The sequence below is a fragment of the Corvus brachyrhynchos genome, unplaced genomic scaffold, assembly GCF_000691975.1.
Source record: "Corvus brachyrhynchos isolate BGI_N302 unplaced genomic scaffold, ASM69197v1 scaffold452, whole genome shotgun sequence".
NCBI lineage: Eukaryota > Metazoa > Chordata > Aves > Passeriformes > Corvidae > Corvus > Corvus brachyrhynchos.
Genome location: NW_008236764.1, coordinates 818,927 through 838,033, shown reverse-complemented (window position 1 = coordinate 838,033; position 19,107 = coordinate 818,927). Strand labels below are relative to the sequence as shown.

General features: G+C 50.4%; 1 protein-coding gene across 1 annotated transcript in view; it reads right to left on the bottom strand.

The window, feature by feature from the left end:
- Positions 1-5,230: 5,230 nt before the first annotated feature.
- Positions 5,231-19,107, bottom strand: part of IGFBP5 (insulin like growth factor binding protein 5) — a 151,324-nt gene continuing 137,447 nt past the window's right edge. The window contains exons 3-5 of the mRNA XM_008644830.2: positions 6,208-6,434; positions 5,924-6,043; positions 5,231-5,536 (exon numbers count right to left, since the gene is read on the bottom strand). Of these exons, the coding sequence (XP_008643052.2) occupies positions 5,405-5,536; positions 5,924-6,043; positions 6,208-6,434 (479 nt within the window). The 3' untranslated portion in view covers positions 5,231-5,404. The remainder of the gene's footprint in view (positions 5,537-5,923; positions 6,044-6,207; positions 6,435-19,107) is intronic.

Below are 19,107 nucleotides of genomic sequence, written 5' to 3'. Positions count from 1 at the left end.
TCCTCACAGTGAAGAATTTCTTCCGTAGTATTTTAGTATAAAAACCTATGCAACAGTATAATATAAACAATGATATTGAATTATAAAGCACATCATTAGTGTAAGAATGCATGACTGTATCTGTGTGCACCTGTAGCTATTTACACACGTGTATACAGCTCCAGCTGTCCTTAGGGATGTGATTAATTAGGCCGTAGCTGATTAATTAGCCCGTAGCTGAAGGCGGGGGGCACAGCACTAACTTTTTGGATGGAAAGCCCAATTTCAGGGCCTCTGGAAGCGGCAGCGCCGCCGGGCCGGGCCCTGAGGGTAACGCGGGAGGGCCGTGGCGCCGCCTAGTGGCGGCTGGGCGCCGCGCGGCTCCTGCCGCCTGTGCTGTCCGAGGGGTCGGGCTCAGCCGTGCGGGGTGTCCGTGAGGGGACACGGTGGCTGTGCCAGCCCCATGTGCTGCAGGATGGGTGCGGGCTGCGTGTTAGCACAGCCCTGGCAACCCACGGTCCTCAGTGCAGGGGCAAAGGGGATGATTTCGCCTCCTGCCCTGCTCAGGGTGCACGGGGTGATGCTGGCAGGTGAATGGAGGAGAAGAGGGGCACAGGAGGACGGAGATCAGGGGATGAGTGGGAGAATGAAGGGTGATGGTGCCTGGGCGGTGGGACAGGGTCAGATCCAGCACCAGGGAGGGCAGGGGGTGAGCCACCACAGAGTGTTTTGAGGACCACGGCCTGGCTGGGCTGAGCAGCTCCAGCGATGTTCCTGCACACTGGGACAGCGGGGCAAATCTTCCAGCGGCCCCAAGAGGTTTAGGCTCAAATAGCACGTCCGATCCCAAACTGTGGAGCTCAGTCTGCGACAGCATTTAGGGGCTTAACATCACTGGTTGCCAGGTACTTTACCCTGGTAAGCCAGTTGAACGTGTGTGCTGTGCCCCACGGCCACATCCATGCAAAGAAAATTCTAAGAAAAAAAAAAAAATTGTAGCTCTGCTTTCAAGAAGCTGTAAAGTTAAACTTGCAACTTTTACCACTAGCCTAGCAGATGGCTCTAGTATCAAAAGCTTCCCTAAAGCATTGCCACCATTTTGCTCCATGCCCTGTACCTCCGTGAGCACCCATGTGGAGCTGGCTGAGCCCCCCAAGGGACCCAACACAGGTGGTCGTGGGATGCTTGGGGCTGGAGCAGCTCACTGGCAGGCCCCAGCACACAGATGCTCCACGAGGGTCAGGCACAAACTAACTGAATGCATAACTTTATTAAATAAATGCTTTGTCATGAGAAAAGACAAAGATCAAAGAGTAACATAAATTATAAGTTGAATAAATAGTATACAGCAATCTTCACTTTTTAATAAAATGTGAGATTTTTTTTTTAAGTACAAAATGCTAAACAGAGCATTAAGCTCTTCTTCCATTGTCAGTTTTTCACAAACTGCTTTTTTTTTTCCCACCAGTAAGATTATGAGTATTTCTTGTTTACTGGAAAAAAAAAAAAAACAAAACAACAAAACCAAAACGAAACAACAGAGCTACCGTATGTATGTAAAGCTATAAAAAGCTACCGTAAAATGTGTAGTGAGTATTGCTTAAAGATAAAAACCAGGCAGGAAACTCGGAATCTGGTGTGTTTTAACAACTGTGTTAGAACGGTGGGTAACGTGCGCGGTGACGTCTGTCCCGGTGGCAGTGGCGGGGGCTGGTGGGGCTGGGGAGGGGGCCACAGCAGGCAGGGCTCCTAGCCAGGGCCAGGACAGCAGTCTGGAAGCGAGGTGAACTGACGGTTCTTTAAATATACAATGCTCCATTTGGGGGAAAAAAAATCATCAACAACAACAACAAAACAAAAAAAAAAAGGAAACTAAACCAACAGCAAAGAAGAATTTTCACGGAGAAGGTGGAGAAAAGGGGAAGAGGGGAGAGAGCGGAGAAATAGTGCAAAATGCTCCTTGTACTAGTGGTTTTCGAAGCCCACTGCAGTACAGACAAGGGGTAGCCCAGCCACTGAGCACAGCTCCCGGGGCAGATGTGGTGGAAGGGCTGTCCTGAGCCATCCTTGTCCTCTCCTTCCCAGCTCACATCCTAGATACTGACATGGGCTCGGCGCAAATACCATAGCCAGAGACCCCTGAGCCTCACGACCCCCGGATGCACAAATTACCAGCACCTTCTGGTGAACCCTCCCCAGCTTCCAAATCTGCCCCTTTTGGTTCTCTCACCCTAAATGCAAAGGGGTGCTGCTGGGTGCTGAGAATGGGAGCACCTCATCACTACCACCCCAGAGGGTGACCAACCCCTCCTGAAGTCACTCTCATTCCCAGCCTGACCCAGGCTCCAACCCCAGTCCTAAATATTAGTGCAGCCTGTAAACAGCCTCGTCCTGCTGGGGATCCTTAAGGGAGTGGGCAGCTGGGGGAGGTCACCTGGTGCCCCATCCTGAGAGCCGAGGAGGTCTGGGGAGGTGAGGGTGGCGCAACCCAAATGCCCATCATCTTCCCCCCAGGTTCGTGGGGACAGAACAGGCAATGCCATCCCAGCATGGGATGTGCAGGGTGAGGGAGGCTGTGTGGGATGAATTTTGGTACTCTGGGCTCCCAGGGCCATGGAGACTTGCTTTTTAGGGAGAGGACAGACAGTCACCCTGTGTCCCCTTACCAGTGTCCATGGTGGCCTCATTGTGACACCACCATGGGGCCCTGTGAGCTAACCCAGACCCTGCAAAAGCATCCTCCCCAAAAGGCAAGGTCCATGGGGATCTGCTGCCCTCTGCCTGCTCCCATCCCACCCCGGGGGCATGTCTTCTTTCTCTGCAGCCAAAGGCTTTCAAGTTTCGGGAAATTAAACAACAAAACAAACAAACAAACAAAAAAAAAGCAAGAAAGAGGAAGAGAGAAGGAAGGAAGGGTCCTGGGAAAGGTGGTACTGGCCTAAAACAGTCAGGTGGTTTTGCACAGGGATCAGCAAGCGGACAGTGTCAACAATGGTGACCAGTGGCCCTTGGGGTTAACACAAGCTCCTCCTCCTCCTCCTGCCATCTTCACCCCATTCTGCACCCCACTTGCACCCCAGCATTAACCCACCACTCTCGTTAAACCAACCCTGCTCCATCAGCCCTGCAGAGCCTGGAGGGGTCCCTCTCTCAGCCCCCACTGTGCTCCCCTCCAGCAACATGGGGGTTACCCCACTCCAACAGGCTTGTTGGGGGCAGATCTACATTTGGTGGCATGCTTCCTTCTTTTCAGCACAGGAAGGTGCTTTGTCCCCAGGCTGAAAGGCGTTCTGCTGCGTCTCCGTCGAAATCCATCAGCAAAACTCGCCCCCACTGTCACTTGGCAGGTGGCCAGTCCTGCCCTCCATCAGGGTAACGTCCTTGTGGGGGGCCCCCACGGGGTGCTTAGGGGACTGATGTCATCTCATGGGAGGCTATGAGGGCTCCCAACATGTGATGGCAAGAAATCTTCACCAGAACCCCTTAGTGCTGAATCCCTCTTGTCCTATCCCCACTCGTGGGGTCCCAATGGTGCTGTGGACCTCCATTTTTCTCTGCCCAGGTCCAGGAAGCTCAAGGGGATTTGAGAGTGCAGGAACTTTCCCCCTGAGATCAGCTGTGTCCTTTGGCCAGTGCTGGCTGCCAGCTCCAGCCGTGGCAGTAGGATGTGGTTCCCAGTGGGTGTGTTTCCCCACAGCAGCACCCAGACTCCACAGCTCCCTTTCCTTTCTTTCCTTCCCTTTGCTGCAGGATCTCCTCCCAGCACCAACATCGTGGAGACCCTTGTCATGGATAAGCAAGAGGCAAGAGTCCCAAAATCAAATGCAAACATTAAGAACAACAAATGAGTCAGGAAGTCAGCCCAGGGCTGTCCCAGCATGCCCAAGGCAGTGGGTCTCCATGGTGCGGTGGCTGCTGTCACTCAACAAGGAGCCGGGTCCCAGGTTAAAGGCAAGGGCCCATCACAGGATCTTCCTGCAGGGTGGGAATCAGCCGTGGCAACATAAGCAGTATCCTCAATGCAAAAGGATGGAGACTGGCATTTTCCTACCCATGGGGAAAGCTATAAACCAGCCTTAACAAAAAACCACGATGAAACAAAGTGGAGGTTTGGGTTTTTTTTTTCCCCTGGAGCAAACCACATTTTTGGCTGTGAAAAAAAAAAAAATCTCCATAGTTGGTCGTCTTTGTGGTAGCAAAGGGTGGTGAAGAGTTTTGGCCCTGATTCCCCTGCCCCATGTAGGGATACTTCAGTCTGAACAGGGATGCACCCCCTCAGTGTTGATGAGGCCCTGATTCCACAGGCACCGATGCTCCTCCATAACTCTGCTTCTGTGCTTAACCCAGCAGGTTATTATTTGTTTTTGGGAGGGGCAGCATATCCCCCAATTGCATATTACATTGAAACCTCCGGATTTCAAAGTGAAGTGTTGCAAGGAGGGAAAGCCACATCAATGCACACACATATGCATACACTTTCACACCTGGATGGACAAAGGTCAGAGTCCTGCTTGTCCACGAAGATTTCTGACCTTCCATTCAAGATGAACTGGACAGGGAGGACTGTATTTCCTTTTGGGATGATTTTTTTTGGAAGTCCACAGATATTTTCTGGGGGTATTTGTGCCATTGCAGGATCTGTGTTTCCCTCCCCAGCTCATCTCCAGACACAAAGCCAACAGTGTCATGCCTCCTCCCTTGCTGAAATCTGCCTGGAATAGGGGCAGTCATTTGAGATGGAAATCCAATCAACTCAAGTGAGTCCCAGCAATATGGGGAGGACACTGGAGGACTGCAAGGGGAACGCTGGTGGCCACAAGATTTTCTCTCAAGACCCTTCAGAAATCAACTAGCTAACACCAAAAAAAAAAAAAACAACCTGCCCAAAACCCATACTTGGAAAATCACCAACTTGGAGAGCTTCCTACATCAGGGTGACCTCTGCTTGTGGCAGAGGGGTGCAGGCAGCGTTGGGGAGAGGTGCAGGTTGGCAGAGTGGCCATGGCTGGTTTGTCTCTGGCTCTATCCTTTCCTTGCTGAGTCCTTGTTGTCAAAAGGCTGTTGTAGATTCCGAGTCCTCAGTTTCTTCAGAGTTTATTTTTCTCTCTTCTCTTTTTTTCCTTTTCTCTTCTCTTTTTCCTTTTCTCTTCTTTTCTCTTTTCTTCTCTTTTTTAATTTTCTTTTTTCTTTTCTCTTTTTTCTTTCTTTCTCTCTTTTTACTTTTCCTTTCCTTACTTACCTTCTTTCTTTCTTTCCCTTTCTGGTTTTTTTTCATTTTCCTTCCTTTCTCTTTTTTCTTTTCCTTTCTTTTTTCGTCTTACATGAGATGAAAGGAATTGGAGTCCCGGGGCGCAGGGAGGTGCAGAGGGGAGGGTGGAAGGGAGTCTGGGTAGATAGTGATGGGGCGGAGGGAGGGGATGCGGCTTCACTCCACATTGCTGCTGTCGAATGCGTGGCACTGCAGGTCTCCGCTCAGGAAGTCAGTCCCTGGCAGCTTCATGCCGTACTTGTCCACACACCAACACAACCCACGCTTCCGACCTCGGGAGGGCTTGCACTGGGGAGACACCCAAGGGCAGAGATTAGGAGTTGGCCCCCAAACACTGTGGCTTCCTCCCTTGGGATCAGGCCTCGCCTCTTTCACACCAGTGATGCAATCCCCTGGGTAGGATCTGGCTCCTGCTGTCTGCTTTTAGTACATCCCCATCCCTGCTGCTACCCCAGCCCAGGGTTCTCTTGAATTTTCTCCCTCCCTCACCAGCTCCTTCAGGATGCTTGCTTCAGGCCAGATGGCACTTGGAGCCATCAGCAAGGCCACCCACCACCAAATGTGTCTGGAGATGCTTTCAGCAACATCCCAACCAACCCAGCAGAGGAAAAACCTCCATCCTTCCCACGGAGGGCAGCAGCAGAGAAAAGCCTTCCTGGATGGGGAACATCTTACCTGCTTCCTCTTGTAGAAGCCCTTGCGGTCGCAGTTGGGGAGGTGGACAGCGCGGGGCACCATACGCTGGCTACCCTTCAGCTCCTGCAGGGACGCCTCCATATGCCTGCGGCACGGGCCCTGCACACAGGGAGATCAAATGTGAGAAGGAAAGCACCTCACAGAACCTCCCAGCTGCAAAAGCCCCCAGGTCCCCCCCACTAGTACCCATTTCCCTGGGGTAAATGCCCTCCCACAGTCACCTTCCCATGGGAGTCCCATGGAGGGAAGGTGAAGGCACCCACCAGCTCAAACTCCTGCCGGAGCTCGGGGATGACGACACGAGGGTGAGCTGTGTTCTCGGCCATGCCCACGAACTTGGCCAGGGTCAGCTTCTTCCGGCGGTCCTTCTTCAGGGCTTCAGCCTTGAGCTCAGAGAGGCGCCCGTGCTTGGGCCGGTAGGCCTTGGGCGGGTAGGTCTCCTCCGTCATCTCCGACGTAGTCGGCTCCTCATGCTCCCGGGACTCCCGTTCTGCAAGGGAAGGGGTACCAAACTGTCAGGTCTCCATGACATGAGTAGGGCTTGCTTTTGCACAGAGAGCCTATTGCCCAACCCCCGAGGAGACCTTTGCACCAGGCAGGATGAAAACAAATAACCAAAGAAATCCCCTTCCCAGCTGCTGCCTACAGCCCTGGCTTTATCCCACTGTGTGGGACTTCACAAGGTTTTTGTGTGACTTCAGAGCTCGGGACAGGAAGGTGTCTAGAGTGCATGGAGGAGTTGGAGGTCTAGGATGCATTTCTACATACAAGGGCCATCATTGTTTTTGTGGAAAAAGACCAGTGTGAGGGTGATCCTACCTCCAGGAAGGGTCAGATGACGCATAAATGAGGCAGAGAAGCCCCTGTTTATCCATGCTGAGAGGATTAAGTAATGAATTCGTACTTCACCCTGCCTTGAGAAGGCAAGAGCAAAAGCCAGGAATGCTTGAAGATGAGACAACTCCAAAGCCAAGGTCAATCACTCAGCACAGCCAGCATGTGGCTGGGCAGGCACTTCAGCAGTGATACCAAAGATGCAGCTGACAAGCGCTGGGACCTCCAGGGTCCTCAGCTTGCAGCCCCACTCATGGGACCAAACCAGCTCCCATCTGCTGGCACACACCAAGCAGCCAGCAAAGCTAAGGGTAACACTGCCAAGCAATGCTGCCTGACTGCCACTGATGGTACTGACAGCAAAGGGGGACCATGTTTAGGCTCTGTCCGTGGCACTCATCTTCCTGTAGACCCCCCAGCATAACCTCTGCTGGCAGGATGCAGTCAGGAGCTCTGTGCAGTTATATATAGGAGCAAGCTGGTGACAGTCTAAACTTAGATGACTTGTGACATTTAGTACAACCACCAGAGTGAAAAAGGGTTATTTCTTGATTAAATTTGCATACAGTTTAAAGCTCCTGAAGTTCCCGGTCTCCTGACCCCTGGATCCCCAGAAGTCCAGTGCTGATGACAAGTCTGTGCTGAGACCAGCAAGTGACCATGAGGAAACTCACTGCAGCAGAAGGAAAAGCATCATAGTAGCTGGAATCTGTTGCTGAATTTCTTGCAGTTTCTATGCCAGTGAAACCCAGCTCATCCCCTCCTACAGGAGGGAAAAAGACTCAGGATTAAAATAAAAGCAGAGATATGCCCCCAACAAGGCAAACAGCATTCTTCCTGCAGACCGACTGCTTCCTGGAACCCAGATGCAGCACCAGAGGGAGAAAGGTGACAAGGATGCTACTGCTGCACAGGGATGTCTGAGGATGCCCAGCGGGGGGGACAGACGAGATGCTCAGTGGCAGATGGCAGTGCCAGACTGTCACACACACCTCATCTGCAGGGTTTGGAGGTGACCAAGCAGACGGGCTGGTCACTGGGTGACCAGGCCAGTCACAGGTCCCAGTCTCCTACTCCTCCTTGCCAAGGTGACCTTGCACTGTCCCAGCAAAAAATGGAAAGTTTCTGCTGGCCACTTATTTATTACAGTGGCCCTTTGTTTTTTCTGTTTCCACAAGAGCAGCATTGGATCTGCATCCCCAACTCGACACCCTAACAACTGCTCAGAGCAACAAAAACAATTCCCTGCACCATCTGCAGGACTCACGTGGCTCCCCAGGATGGGATCATTTTGCCATTTTGCCTCATGATGCTCATATGCTTGGGGTTTTATTCCTTGCTGCAGGACTCAACTGCCTGCACAGATCAGGGCTCCTCTACTCTAAGAGGATGACAGACAGGGGATAGAGAAGAGATTGAGTAAACTGGGAACTACTCCCCAGAGAATGAAACAATACAAGGTGCAGCCAAAGCACATCCTTTACCTCAAAAGATATTGTGGCAACTCAAGGTCCAAAAGAAGAACAGAGGCATCTGCAGTGACTAAGCCCTACTTATGGCAATGAAACACGCTGTGTTCTGTCCCAGGAATTCCCTCTGGCACCCACATCCAGGGCTGGAGAAGGCGCTGCCAAAGTATCTCCCTGGGCTGCCCTACAGTAATAAGGGGAGGGAGGTTTCACATTGGTTCTGGCAACCCCCCAGCAGCACAAGAGGAGCATAGCTCATTACCTCTGCAATAACAAATAAGTGAGGCACAGCTTCTTAGGGCAATCCTAACAAATAAAAACAAATAACAAATAAAGGGTACAAGGCAGTGAGGATTCAGTCAGAAAAACAGTACAGGGTGTCCAGTCCCCAGGACTCGCCATGCAATGGGTGTTTGCAGCAGCTCAGACTGCTCACAAGGTCAGCAGCTTTACCCTCTTGCAAGCACCTTATCCCTCCTCTCCTTAAAGCTGCCAGCAAGCCAGAGTGAGCTGAGGACTAATGTGGGGCCCTTTCAGCAAGGAGAGATGGGAGCCACAGGATCCCTGTGCTCTTGCAACTGATGTGCACTAAAAGCTGCTGAGATCCCAGCCCGAGTCCAGTGCTTTCTGCAGGGCTGAAAAACCACCTGGAACTGACCCCTTCACTGTCCCTGGCATGTATGTGCTCCCCCTCAAGTGGGAACATTCACTTGGGAAGTCATACAACAAGGGATGGAAGTGATGGGATTCCTTCATCTGTGACTCAGCAGTGGTGTCTAGTTTGGGTCTTTATATCCCAGTGACAACTCCATGGATGCCTTGAAGGGATCCCTTTCCTCCACCCTCTAATATTTTTTATAGCCTAATTTCCTCCAACAACAAAGCTGACACAACCCCTTCTTCTAACAAGCCAATTTTGACAAACTGAAGGGCAGAGGTCTCTGACAGAAACTCCTGACAAGCTCTGGGCAGCTGGTAAGGGACCTTCCCAGTGCCAAGAGGAGAGGAAAAGGCAGAGCTGGGGCATGCAGCACCCATGCAGCCCCTCCCTTCTCTTCCTGGCTGGCCCACCCACATCAACCTGCAGCTGCCCACTGCCACCAGGACCAGACACACATGCCAGCATCTCTAGAGCTCCTGCACGCACATGCCCATCCTCACCCACCAGCTCATTCATTAACCTTTGTCTGCCCCCAGGCTGGCTCATGGCAGGCAGCATTGGCATCGCTGTGCCTCTGTGCCTGAGGACGTGCTGGCAGAAGCAACATCCTCAAATGAGTCCTACTTGTGTTTAAGACTCAGCAAGGAGGCTGGCGTTCCTCCTCCTTCACTGTCAGGTTCTGGCCTGCCGCACAGCCCCTTCCTGCCTACTCCCATCCGCCTGCCAGCCTGGTGACCCTCTGCAGAGGCAGAGCTGCCTCTCTGGGGGCACAAGGCACAGACAAAGCACGCTGCATCCCTGTGGGCATAGGGCAGGAAGTCCCTACTCATGGTGTCCCCAGATGAGGGACAGTGGGAAACAGGAGGTGGGTGGCTTGCCCAGCTCCAGTCCTTCTCCCCACAACTCAGGAGGAGATCACCTCTCAGTAGAGGCCCCAAGCTTACTGGCACAGAAAAATGACACAAAAGAATTACACTGCTGGCCAAGCCGAGGATGCCCAGCTAGCTTGGAGGTGGCACGTGGGCTGCAGCAACCTCAAAGGGATGTTGACCCTACAGCCAAGGCAGGAGACTGGACTCAACTCAGAGCCACCCCATGGCTTCACGTCTGGTGTGATCCACTGTTGCCCAGGGGAAGAGGGGCAAGCATCTTGAAAGGCTCTTGACCCAGGCCAGGCCAAAAGGACTGTGCTGTTGATGTCTTAATCCATGAGCCCTGGGAGGCAGAAAATACCCACAGCAGAGTGTGAGCTGTCCTCTGCCCTGGGCTGAGGGCATAGTGTCTTCTCCCCACTCCAGGCTAGCCAGAGGAAGCTCCCTAACAGGAACCATTGCCAACCATTCCCTGCAGAAGGGAAGGGGAGTAGCAAAATGCCAGGCACTGTTTCTGGGAAGCCACAAATTGCTCCTGTCTGGCTGCCTGCTGTCCTCAACAAATACCACTCAGAGCAGACTACACATCGTCCTGCTCCGCATCAAAACCCAGCCTGGTGCTCCTGGGCTTCAGACGTTTTGGACCCATGTGAACTCCCAGTAAGGTAATGGGTGCATCCACACTGGAGAGTGGAGTGTGTGGGAACACTGCATCCCTGCCTGCTGACATTACAGAGTGGAGCACGAAGCTTCTTCCAAATGGCTGGGAGGCTTGAGTTTTTATAACACATTTTCATTGGTTTCTGGCAGAAAGGATCTATTGACTGCTGCTCCTAATGATCCGTGCTCGTTACAGCCACAGCCCGCTGCTAGAGGACTTGCTGTCCTGTTCAACACCACCCCCAAAAGCCACATGCACCTAAGAAGTACATACACAACCACAGCACAACCCTGCTAAACAGCCCTCTTGATTATTATCATGATCATTATTATTTACAGCATAGGCACTAACATAATACACCACTTAAGCAGGAAGGTGTTGGAGAAAGACTTAATGGGGATCTCAACTAAAACTCTAGCACAGGAACAACACAAATGTCACTGGTGGAGACCTTGAGAATTTACCCAGTCCGTCCTCTGTCCCCAGACTCAGCCATCTCTGTGCAGAGGTGCTCATTGCATATGCGGTTTATACAGGAATTATTTTCTTAGGTACCTGGCTGGTAAAAACCTTGGGTATTTTCCCCAGCTGCCCTTCCCATTTGTTGCCACTCCAGAGGAGGGGACATGCTTGACCTACACCGGAATGGGCAGGCAAATTCTTCCCTGACCTGGACTTGCACCTGTGGCCATGATGTGACAATAAAAATTCCTCCTTCCTGGTCAGCACACAGAGACAGCCACTGTGTTTGCATTCTCAAGATGCAGGCAGGGAAGGGATAATGCAGGCAGGGAAGGGATGCAAAGCTAGGAGTGTCATCTCATCTTGCACCCTTTGGCAGCTGGAGAGTACAACTGAGCAAAAGCATTCCTGAGCTCCCGAGAGGCCACCAGACTCAGCCCAGGCAAAAGCCCAGGAGCTTTCACCCGCCTAACGAAGAACAGCTCGTTTACATTCCTGTTGCAGGCACAGCCCCTGGCCCGGTGGTGACCGGCCCCCAGCCCTGCTGGGGTGGTCAGTGGAGGAGCCTAGGCACTGTGCCTGGGCTGGGGTCACTGCTGAGGCCACCGCCCTGGTGAGGTCAGGCAGTGAGCTCAGGCAGCTGCCCAGCCCGAGGCCATCTGGCACCAACTGGAGGTGGAGCAGCCAGGGCTGAGGATGGAGGCTCCAGCCAGTCCTTCCACTAGCCCAGGGTGTTGTCTGCTGGAAAGCCAGCTGCAATATGCCTTGGACTTTGAACGAACTTTTGTGCTTTGGTGGGGTCTCGGCATCAGGCCGGTGCAGTCTGTCTGGTAAGGACTGGCAAGGGAGCATACTGGTAATACTTGCAGGTGATGAGAGGCTCAGAGGAGACACCACACACCAAGAACACAAAAACAGCAGCCCTGCTGGGACTGCCACCCCACCTCCCACAAGTCTCAGAAACGTGCAACAGACACTTAAAACAAATCTATGTCACATAACACCTGAATGCTAACACTGAGGTGCTCTGCATGGTCAAACTCCATGTGTAAGTCATTGCAGAGATGCTGCACCCTCCAAAATGTGACCAGCCCCATCATTTGGCTTGGGTGTTGATTTTAGGGTGGAACGACATATCTCTGGAAACTCCAGTCTCTTCTCCTGTGACTCCAATGATCACACTTAGGCCTCCAAACATCTGAAGTTAAGAAAAGGTAACTCCCACCACCTCTTCAGTCTTGGTCCCCTTGCAGCCTGTGATGTAGTTCCCATGGGCCAAGCTGTTTTGCAGACACAGGAGCAGTAGTAAGAAAACGCACACCATATTTCCTTCCCTGGGAATTAGGAACTTCAACAGCTGCCAAAGGCAACAAAACACTTTTGTGATTTGCAGAGTGTGGAAGAAAGTCTTCAGCAATCAAAGCACTGTGAAGTGCTCTCAGAAACACCCACTCTGCCCCACCACACCCAGTCACCTACCAAAGACAGATGATCAGAATCCAATCACTCCACCGCTCAAAAGCCACACAAACTTTTGGAAGAGGGGCTCCAGGGTATTCCAGTATCTTATATCCCTGTGACAACATGGTGGAAGTTGATGAGACTTGTTCACTCCCTTGTTCCACTGAGACACCTTTTAAGGGAAGGATATGGATCAGCAAGACCAAGCTCAGAGAAGAGATGGAAAAGCATCCAGAGAGCTGGCTTGGAAGGCTAGGACTTATCTCCATTTTATTAAGCCAAGAGCCAGGAGGATCCCTGAAGAGCCTCAGAGAGCAAGCACTGATGGCTGTGGCCTTTTTTTTTTAAGTTATTGTATGGGCTTTGCTGAACTAGCCTGGAAGACCAGCTCTTTCTCAGGTGAGTAATGTCTCCTCAGCAGAAACCTGTGGATGCAGATTCTGCTGTATCAGCCAGGGCTCACCTGCAGAGCGTGAATATCAGGTGCTTGGGCTGCCCCCAGGTTCACACAGGATTCATGGGAAAGGGAGATCATCATCCTGATGACCTCGGAGTCCTCATACAGAGCTGGATGGGGGAGAAATGCAGCTCGGCATGTGGGAAAGGAGCTCTCAAGAGAACCAGCTCATGTTTTGGTCTGCTCTGGAAGTGCAGGACCTATCTGTAGGAGCGGATCTCTGGATCAGCATGACTTCTCCGCAGTGCCAGCAAATGCCATGGAGGTGGGAAAGGTACAGCTATGGGAACTGGAAGCTTAAGGAAGGATCTGTGTTGCTAGGTGCCAAATGGTGCTTTCCTTAGCTGCCCTTCCTTGCTGCAGCCACAAAATAAAACTCTCTGAGAGCAACTCTGTAGAGCAAGGAGAAAAGCAGGTTTGGATATGGGGAGCTTCATGATGGAAGCTCCTTCCCTACCCATTGCTAGGTGCACGCACCCATGTTGTGCTGGAAGAGCCAAGCTTGGGCACCAGCTGATGGGCTAGACTGCTGCTGCCTTGAGATGTAAAAGCAAAGACTGGGGCTGAACAGGAGGTGTTGTCTTTGTCTCTTTCCAAGGAGTTCCCAAATCTGTTTACAATCAGTTCTCCATGCAGGTGTGGGAGTTTGCAATGCACATACAAGACACACCAAGACCAGGTGAGGGTCTGAGTCAACAGGCAGCACACAGCCAGAGACTCTAGGTTCTCATGACAATGATTTCTGTCCAAGAGACAACCCAAAATATCTAACCAATAAAAGAATTGGGAAACTTTCCAGAGTTTTGCCCTCCAGTAAGATGATGAACAAACCTCCATCCATTTCAATTAAATGATGCTGATGTGCACCATCTTGCAAAATTGCAGGCACTCTGTTGCTAGCTAACTTTGTTCAGGAAATGTCAGGCTGATACAAGCAGCTATCTTCCAGAGAACTGAACTGGCAAGTGGAGGGGAAGGAAGTTTTTCAGGACTAGATTTATATCAAGAAGCTCCTGTTGCTGATGCACTGATGATAGGAAGATAAAACATATTTCCTTCACATCATCTGGAGACTGCAGATGTTCCCCATTCCATATGCCGAAACTGCAGAAGAAGCTGAGAGCTGAATTATGACCCACAGAAATTTAAATAAATCATCTTTCAATATTAGAGTGACCAAGATATATTTTTCCTTCCTGGAAAGCATGAAATAATTCAGCCTTTCTTAGTCTTGCATCTTTTCCAATAAATCCACCCTAGTGGCAGATTTCCTTGGTTGCAATAAAGGAGGCAAAACCCATACCAAACTGCCAAGAAACTAAGAGTAGAAAAGAGCAAAGAAGGAAAACTCAGAGAAGACTGCATGACAGTCTCTGCCTAACTAACAATAAAGGTGAGGAAAATCTGGATTAGTTCCTAAAAGGCATCATTGAATTGTTTACCAGCAGTTTCTCCACAGGGCTTATTTGTGGCAAAAAGATGAGAACACACATGCTTTAACATTTTCTGAATGAAAACAAAAGGTTGGTTGTTTTGATCATCTGGCCACCAGAGATGACTTGGAAAAAATCTTACTGTGCTGTAGAAATGAAGGAGGTGTGATGGGTTGGAAGAGAACCCTAACAGTGTCCATCAACTATCATTATTGTATGAAAAAAAAGCAGGAAGAGGGACTTTTTTGGATGCAGGTAGCTCAGTGACAGCAATGGAGGAAGTGTAACTAGGGAGAAGGAGTAGGTAATTTGCCCTCTTGGACTATGTGGGGCTCGCCTTTAAAACTCATGTGAAGACTGGTATCAATATACATGAGACATCAAGAAACCTGGAATTAAAAGCAGGTGCTGCCAAGATGCCAATGCAATTTTGGTTTCTGAACCCAAGTATTACTAATCATAGTAGAGTCAGGCCTTAGAAGCTGACCCATAACCAAAAGAGTGCTGCTGGTGACTATCAAGAGCTGGGAAGTCAGTGTGGATATTGTAGCTCCTTACCTTAGGAACAGTACAAAATTAAGAGGAAAATCCTGTATTAAAGGAGAGGATCCTGAGAAAAGGATGTCCTACCAAAAATGTGGTCACTACAGGTTATGCTAAGCTCTCTGGCCTGCTTACGGATGAAGGCAACTTTTGCCTTTTGGACAGGGTTTTGAATCTGATTTTTTTCATGTTGAGCAGAAGTTTTAACAAATGTCCTACTGGAACTGACTCCGGGAAACGCTACTCCCACCAGAAGCTGGTGGCCTCCGTGCCCAGATCTTTCTCCACAGTTGGTTATCGAGGGTCTCTGTTGGCCTCAACAGCAGTCAGGAACTGGAAGAGCCAAGAAAGTCAAACCCCTTGCCCACCACAAAGAGAGAGGAAAAGGCACATTAAGGTGGAGTGTGGAGATGCACCTGTGTCAGGTGTTGGACAAGAACTGCTACAATGCCAAAAGTATTTCAGGTGTGCAGCTGTGATTAATCCAGCCTAGCCTGGATTAACTTCTAGGCCTTCCGCCTCACTTTCACAGTTTTGCCTTAAACCAGATAGAAAAGCTGTGTGAGATCATCCATTGCTCATCTCTGTGTCAGCACCAGATGACACATCACCACATGTACCGTCCATCCCGACTATTACCACCTCTGAGGGATGACATTTCCAACCTCTGCCCTCAGGACTCCCTTCTGCCTTAGCTCCTTCTCTCAGAAAGCCTTTGCCTGCAGTAGGCCTGGCTGTTATTTAATCTCTCAGTCCACCTAAATCAGACCACAAAAAAGTACCAGAAGCTTGACATTCACATTCTGACAATATTGATAAGGAGAAATTTGCTCAAGTTTGATCCTAATGGATGAGTCTTGCCTCTCTTAGCCATTTTCCACCCTGTACCACTGCATACATTAGCAATTTCTCTTGGTCCAACACGATGCAAAGATGCTTTTGAATGTTAAAAAACCCCAATGGGTCTCTTGATGTAGAAAAGGGTACAGACCTCCATTTTGGGGTCTGAAGCTCCATGAAAGACAACTAATCACCCCTTGCCACAGATCTGGAGCCTTTCTGGAATGACAAAATCATTGTTGCAGTTCGTTGCTTCTCCTGCAACCTCAGGCCACCGCTGCTTTTACAAAACCAAATAACTGGATGCTGAAATGGCTATGAAATGATACAGAAAATTTCACCCACATCTACTATTTCATCAGGAAAGAAAGACGCACAAGTGAAAGCAATGACTGTATATCACTTTGTATTTAGATATAATTAAAGTATCTTAAGACATATATGCAGCTGTGGCAGCAGCATAATTGACTGCTGGACAGGTGTAAGGCATGCAATTCTTCCACAGTAAAACTTTTCTTCTTTTCCACCACCTCCTTTAAATTAGGAAGTGAAAGCCAGGTTCCATAGTTTTCACTGGCTTATTTAATTACAGATTTTCATCATTAGTCTAACACATAACATCTGATTTCTTAAGCATGAATAATAAATGGGTCTGTTGATTTAATCATCTTCTGATGAATCCCATCTGTATTTGGAAAAATAAAATATTTCTACTGTTTTTCTACAAAAAAGAATAATGAATATTAGCCAACTTTGCCCCCCAAAGTTACCTTTCAGAAACATTCCTTCTTCTGTTTAGCTAGGCAATCATTTCCTTAAGTATCTGTCAGGATTACCTTCCTGCCCTTAAATAGCAACCAGACAAGTCATCTCCATCAACATAACAATTATCTCCATCAGCGAGCCAGCTGTGTCCATCCAACAAGCAAACAAACCAAACTGCAACAACAGCCCTCGAGGCCTGAAGCTGCAAAGAGCTCTCCAACTCTGCCAGAGCCAACAGCCTTTGCTTTGGCCCCACAGTCCTTCGAGGACTGAGGCAGCTGGTTCCCACTGAGGAGAGAGGTGCCCTAAAGCCTTTGATTCTCTGGCCCTCAAGGAAAAGTGCTCAGCATCTTGCAGGATCAAGCCCTGACAGGGCATGGTGTGCCCATTTAGAGTGGGAGATACTGACCCCACATTCCCCCATTCTGCATGGAAGAGACAGCAACACTGGGGTGGACTTACAGTGAAAAATGATGGAATATCAGAGGGGTCTGGAGATAAGGGCAATAGTGAGAACAAGTACTTGTGCATGTGCACACAAGAAATGCCCACTGACTTCACAAGCATAAGTTTAACATGCCTCCTCAAAATTTAACCTGTTGACCAGAGTCTCTCTCACACTTGTCCTGGAAACATCAGAAACAGACAGAAGACTTACCAAAACATGCTGACAAATGAGCAAATTTGCCCATGTCAAATCACCAAGAGTCCCAAGTTTCTGCAAACACATTGTGCTGGCCCCTGCTGGGATTAACTTCAAGCAGTGGATTGACATGAACACTAAGGGGTCCCCTCATATCACTTGCATCAAAGAGCCACCTCAAAAACAACATCTTGCTGGGACTCGCCTTGGCTACACAGCCAAAGGAACACAGTGTCTTGTGGGGGTTGAGTGGCGAGAGGATGGGGGATGTCACCAGATGTGACGGGACCCTTCCAGGTTGACCCAAGGCATGAATCATGAACCGTGCCCAGTGATCTTAAATGGGCAGCCCCATGACCCAGGAGTGCAGGCACAGCTGCTGCCCCACTCCACGTCCCACAGGCAGCCCTATGTATTGCCCTGGGGAGACCCAGTGTGGAGGCTCATGCTCGCTGGACCCAGCGGGCCAGGTCTTAGGGGATTCCAGCATGGGGGGTCAGGCATCCCTCTCCTTCTCACCAGCAGAGCCTCCTCATACTTTTGGCTATTCCTGTCCTGACGACAAACAAATAATATCTACTTTTTCCCTGTAAAAACCCTCCTTATAAATGACTAGGTGGTTATCAGGCTGGCTGCCAGTGAGTTCACACGGCCAAAGATGATCTTTGGATCATCTCTGACCTCTGTGTGCATCGTGTCTTTGGGTCCTATAGCTTCCTCTGGTCAGTGCTGGAGGCTGTTTCTCCTATCCTCAGCTGCTACATCTCAGCAAATGTGCTGTCTTTTCCCAATTCAGTTCTTCTTTCACACCTTCCTGAAGGCCAGTGGTTGCTGCCTGGGCATAGAGAAGTTTGCAGGATCCCAGAGACCTCAGGGCCCCTGGCACCATCTCCTCCACCTATAACACCAGGCACCACTGCCCTGGCAGGTGGACTGGCTGTCCTTTGCAAGTCACAACTTCACACCTTCGCTGTGGAGAATTTGCTTGTTTGATATGGGAGAATTTGCCCTTATGAAATCTCTTAGTGTATTATCCTAGTCTAGCCAGAAAACACAACCCACCTCCAAGCACGGGGTGAGTTTGGATCCACACAGCTGGCTGAGAGGAGGACAGATCTTGCATCTATCTCCTTCCTCACCTCCCATTGTTTGATATGCTCACCTGGTGCATCTCATTTCTGAGCCCTCAGTGGGAGGATAGGGTAGGCTGATCTGTATGCCAGTATCTGATCTTGATGGCAAAATACTGATGTGCCAGTCATAACCAGAACCTGCGCATCTAAGAGAGGTTTGTGTGTGCTGCCTAGAAACCATTCTGCCTCCAGAGACAAGACTGCTCCGTGTGTGTGCTTGCACACATTAAATGTTTATGCAGGCATGTGTGGGCGTGTGAACACGGGTACATGTGTGCATATGCTCACATGCATATCTTCCCTGTGCACATCAATCCTGCTGCTCTGCAGCACACATTGAGGGACAGGTGTGTTCCAGCCAAATTCTCCACTTACGTCTGGCCTTGAATTTGTGCCACTAAGTGCTTGGGGGGAAAAAAGCAGCCAGGATTTGGTGTGCCATGGGCACTTTTATCTGCTCTACAGCTGTTCTTAGCTCACCCCGCCGAGCAGAGGACGGCAAGCCCCGGAGGGGCTGAGGTTCCCGCCACCCTTCTCAGGCTGCTCCCAGGCCTTTCAGTTTGCATGAAGAGTTTTGGGAAACGCTGCTGTAGCAGCTCCCGCAGCTGCTCCTGCATCTGCGGCTCTTTCGGCCCGGGGCGAGCAGAGCTTCCAGCGGTCGTTAGGAGGAAGCAGAGCACCGCGCTCCGCCTGCGGCAGCGCCGGCCGCCGCCCCTCCTCCTCTTCCTCCCCCCTCCGCCCTGACACGTGCGACAAACTAAGCGACAAAAGACACCGGGGGATGTCTTGAAGCTGGCACAGAAGGTACCAAATCTTTCCTACCCCCTTCTGTCAAGCCTGAGGGGACACCCCGCAGTCAGGCAAACGCTTCCAGTCGCACATGACTGTGCTCATGTTACTGACGTGCCAAAGCCGCGACGATCCTCTGG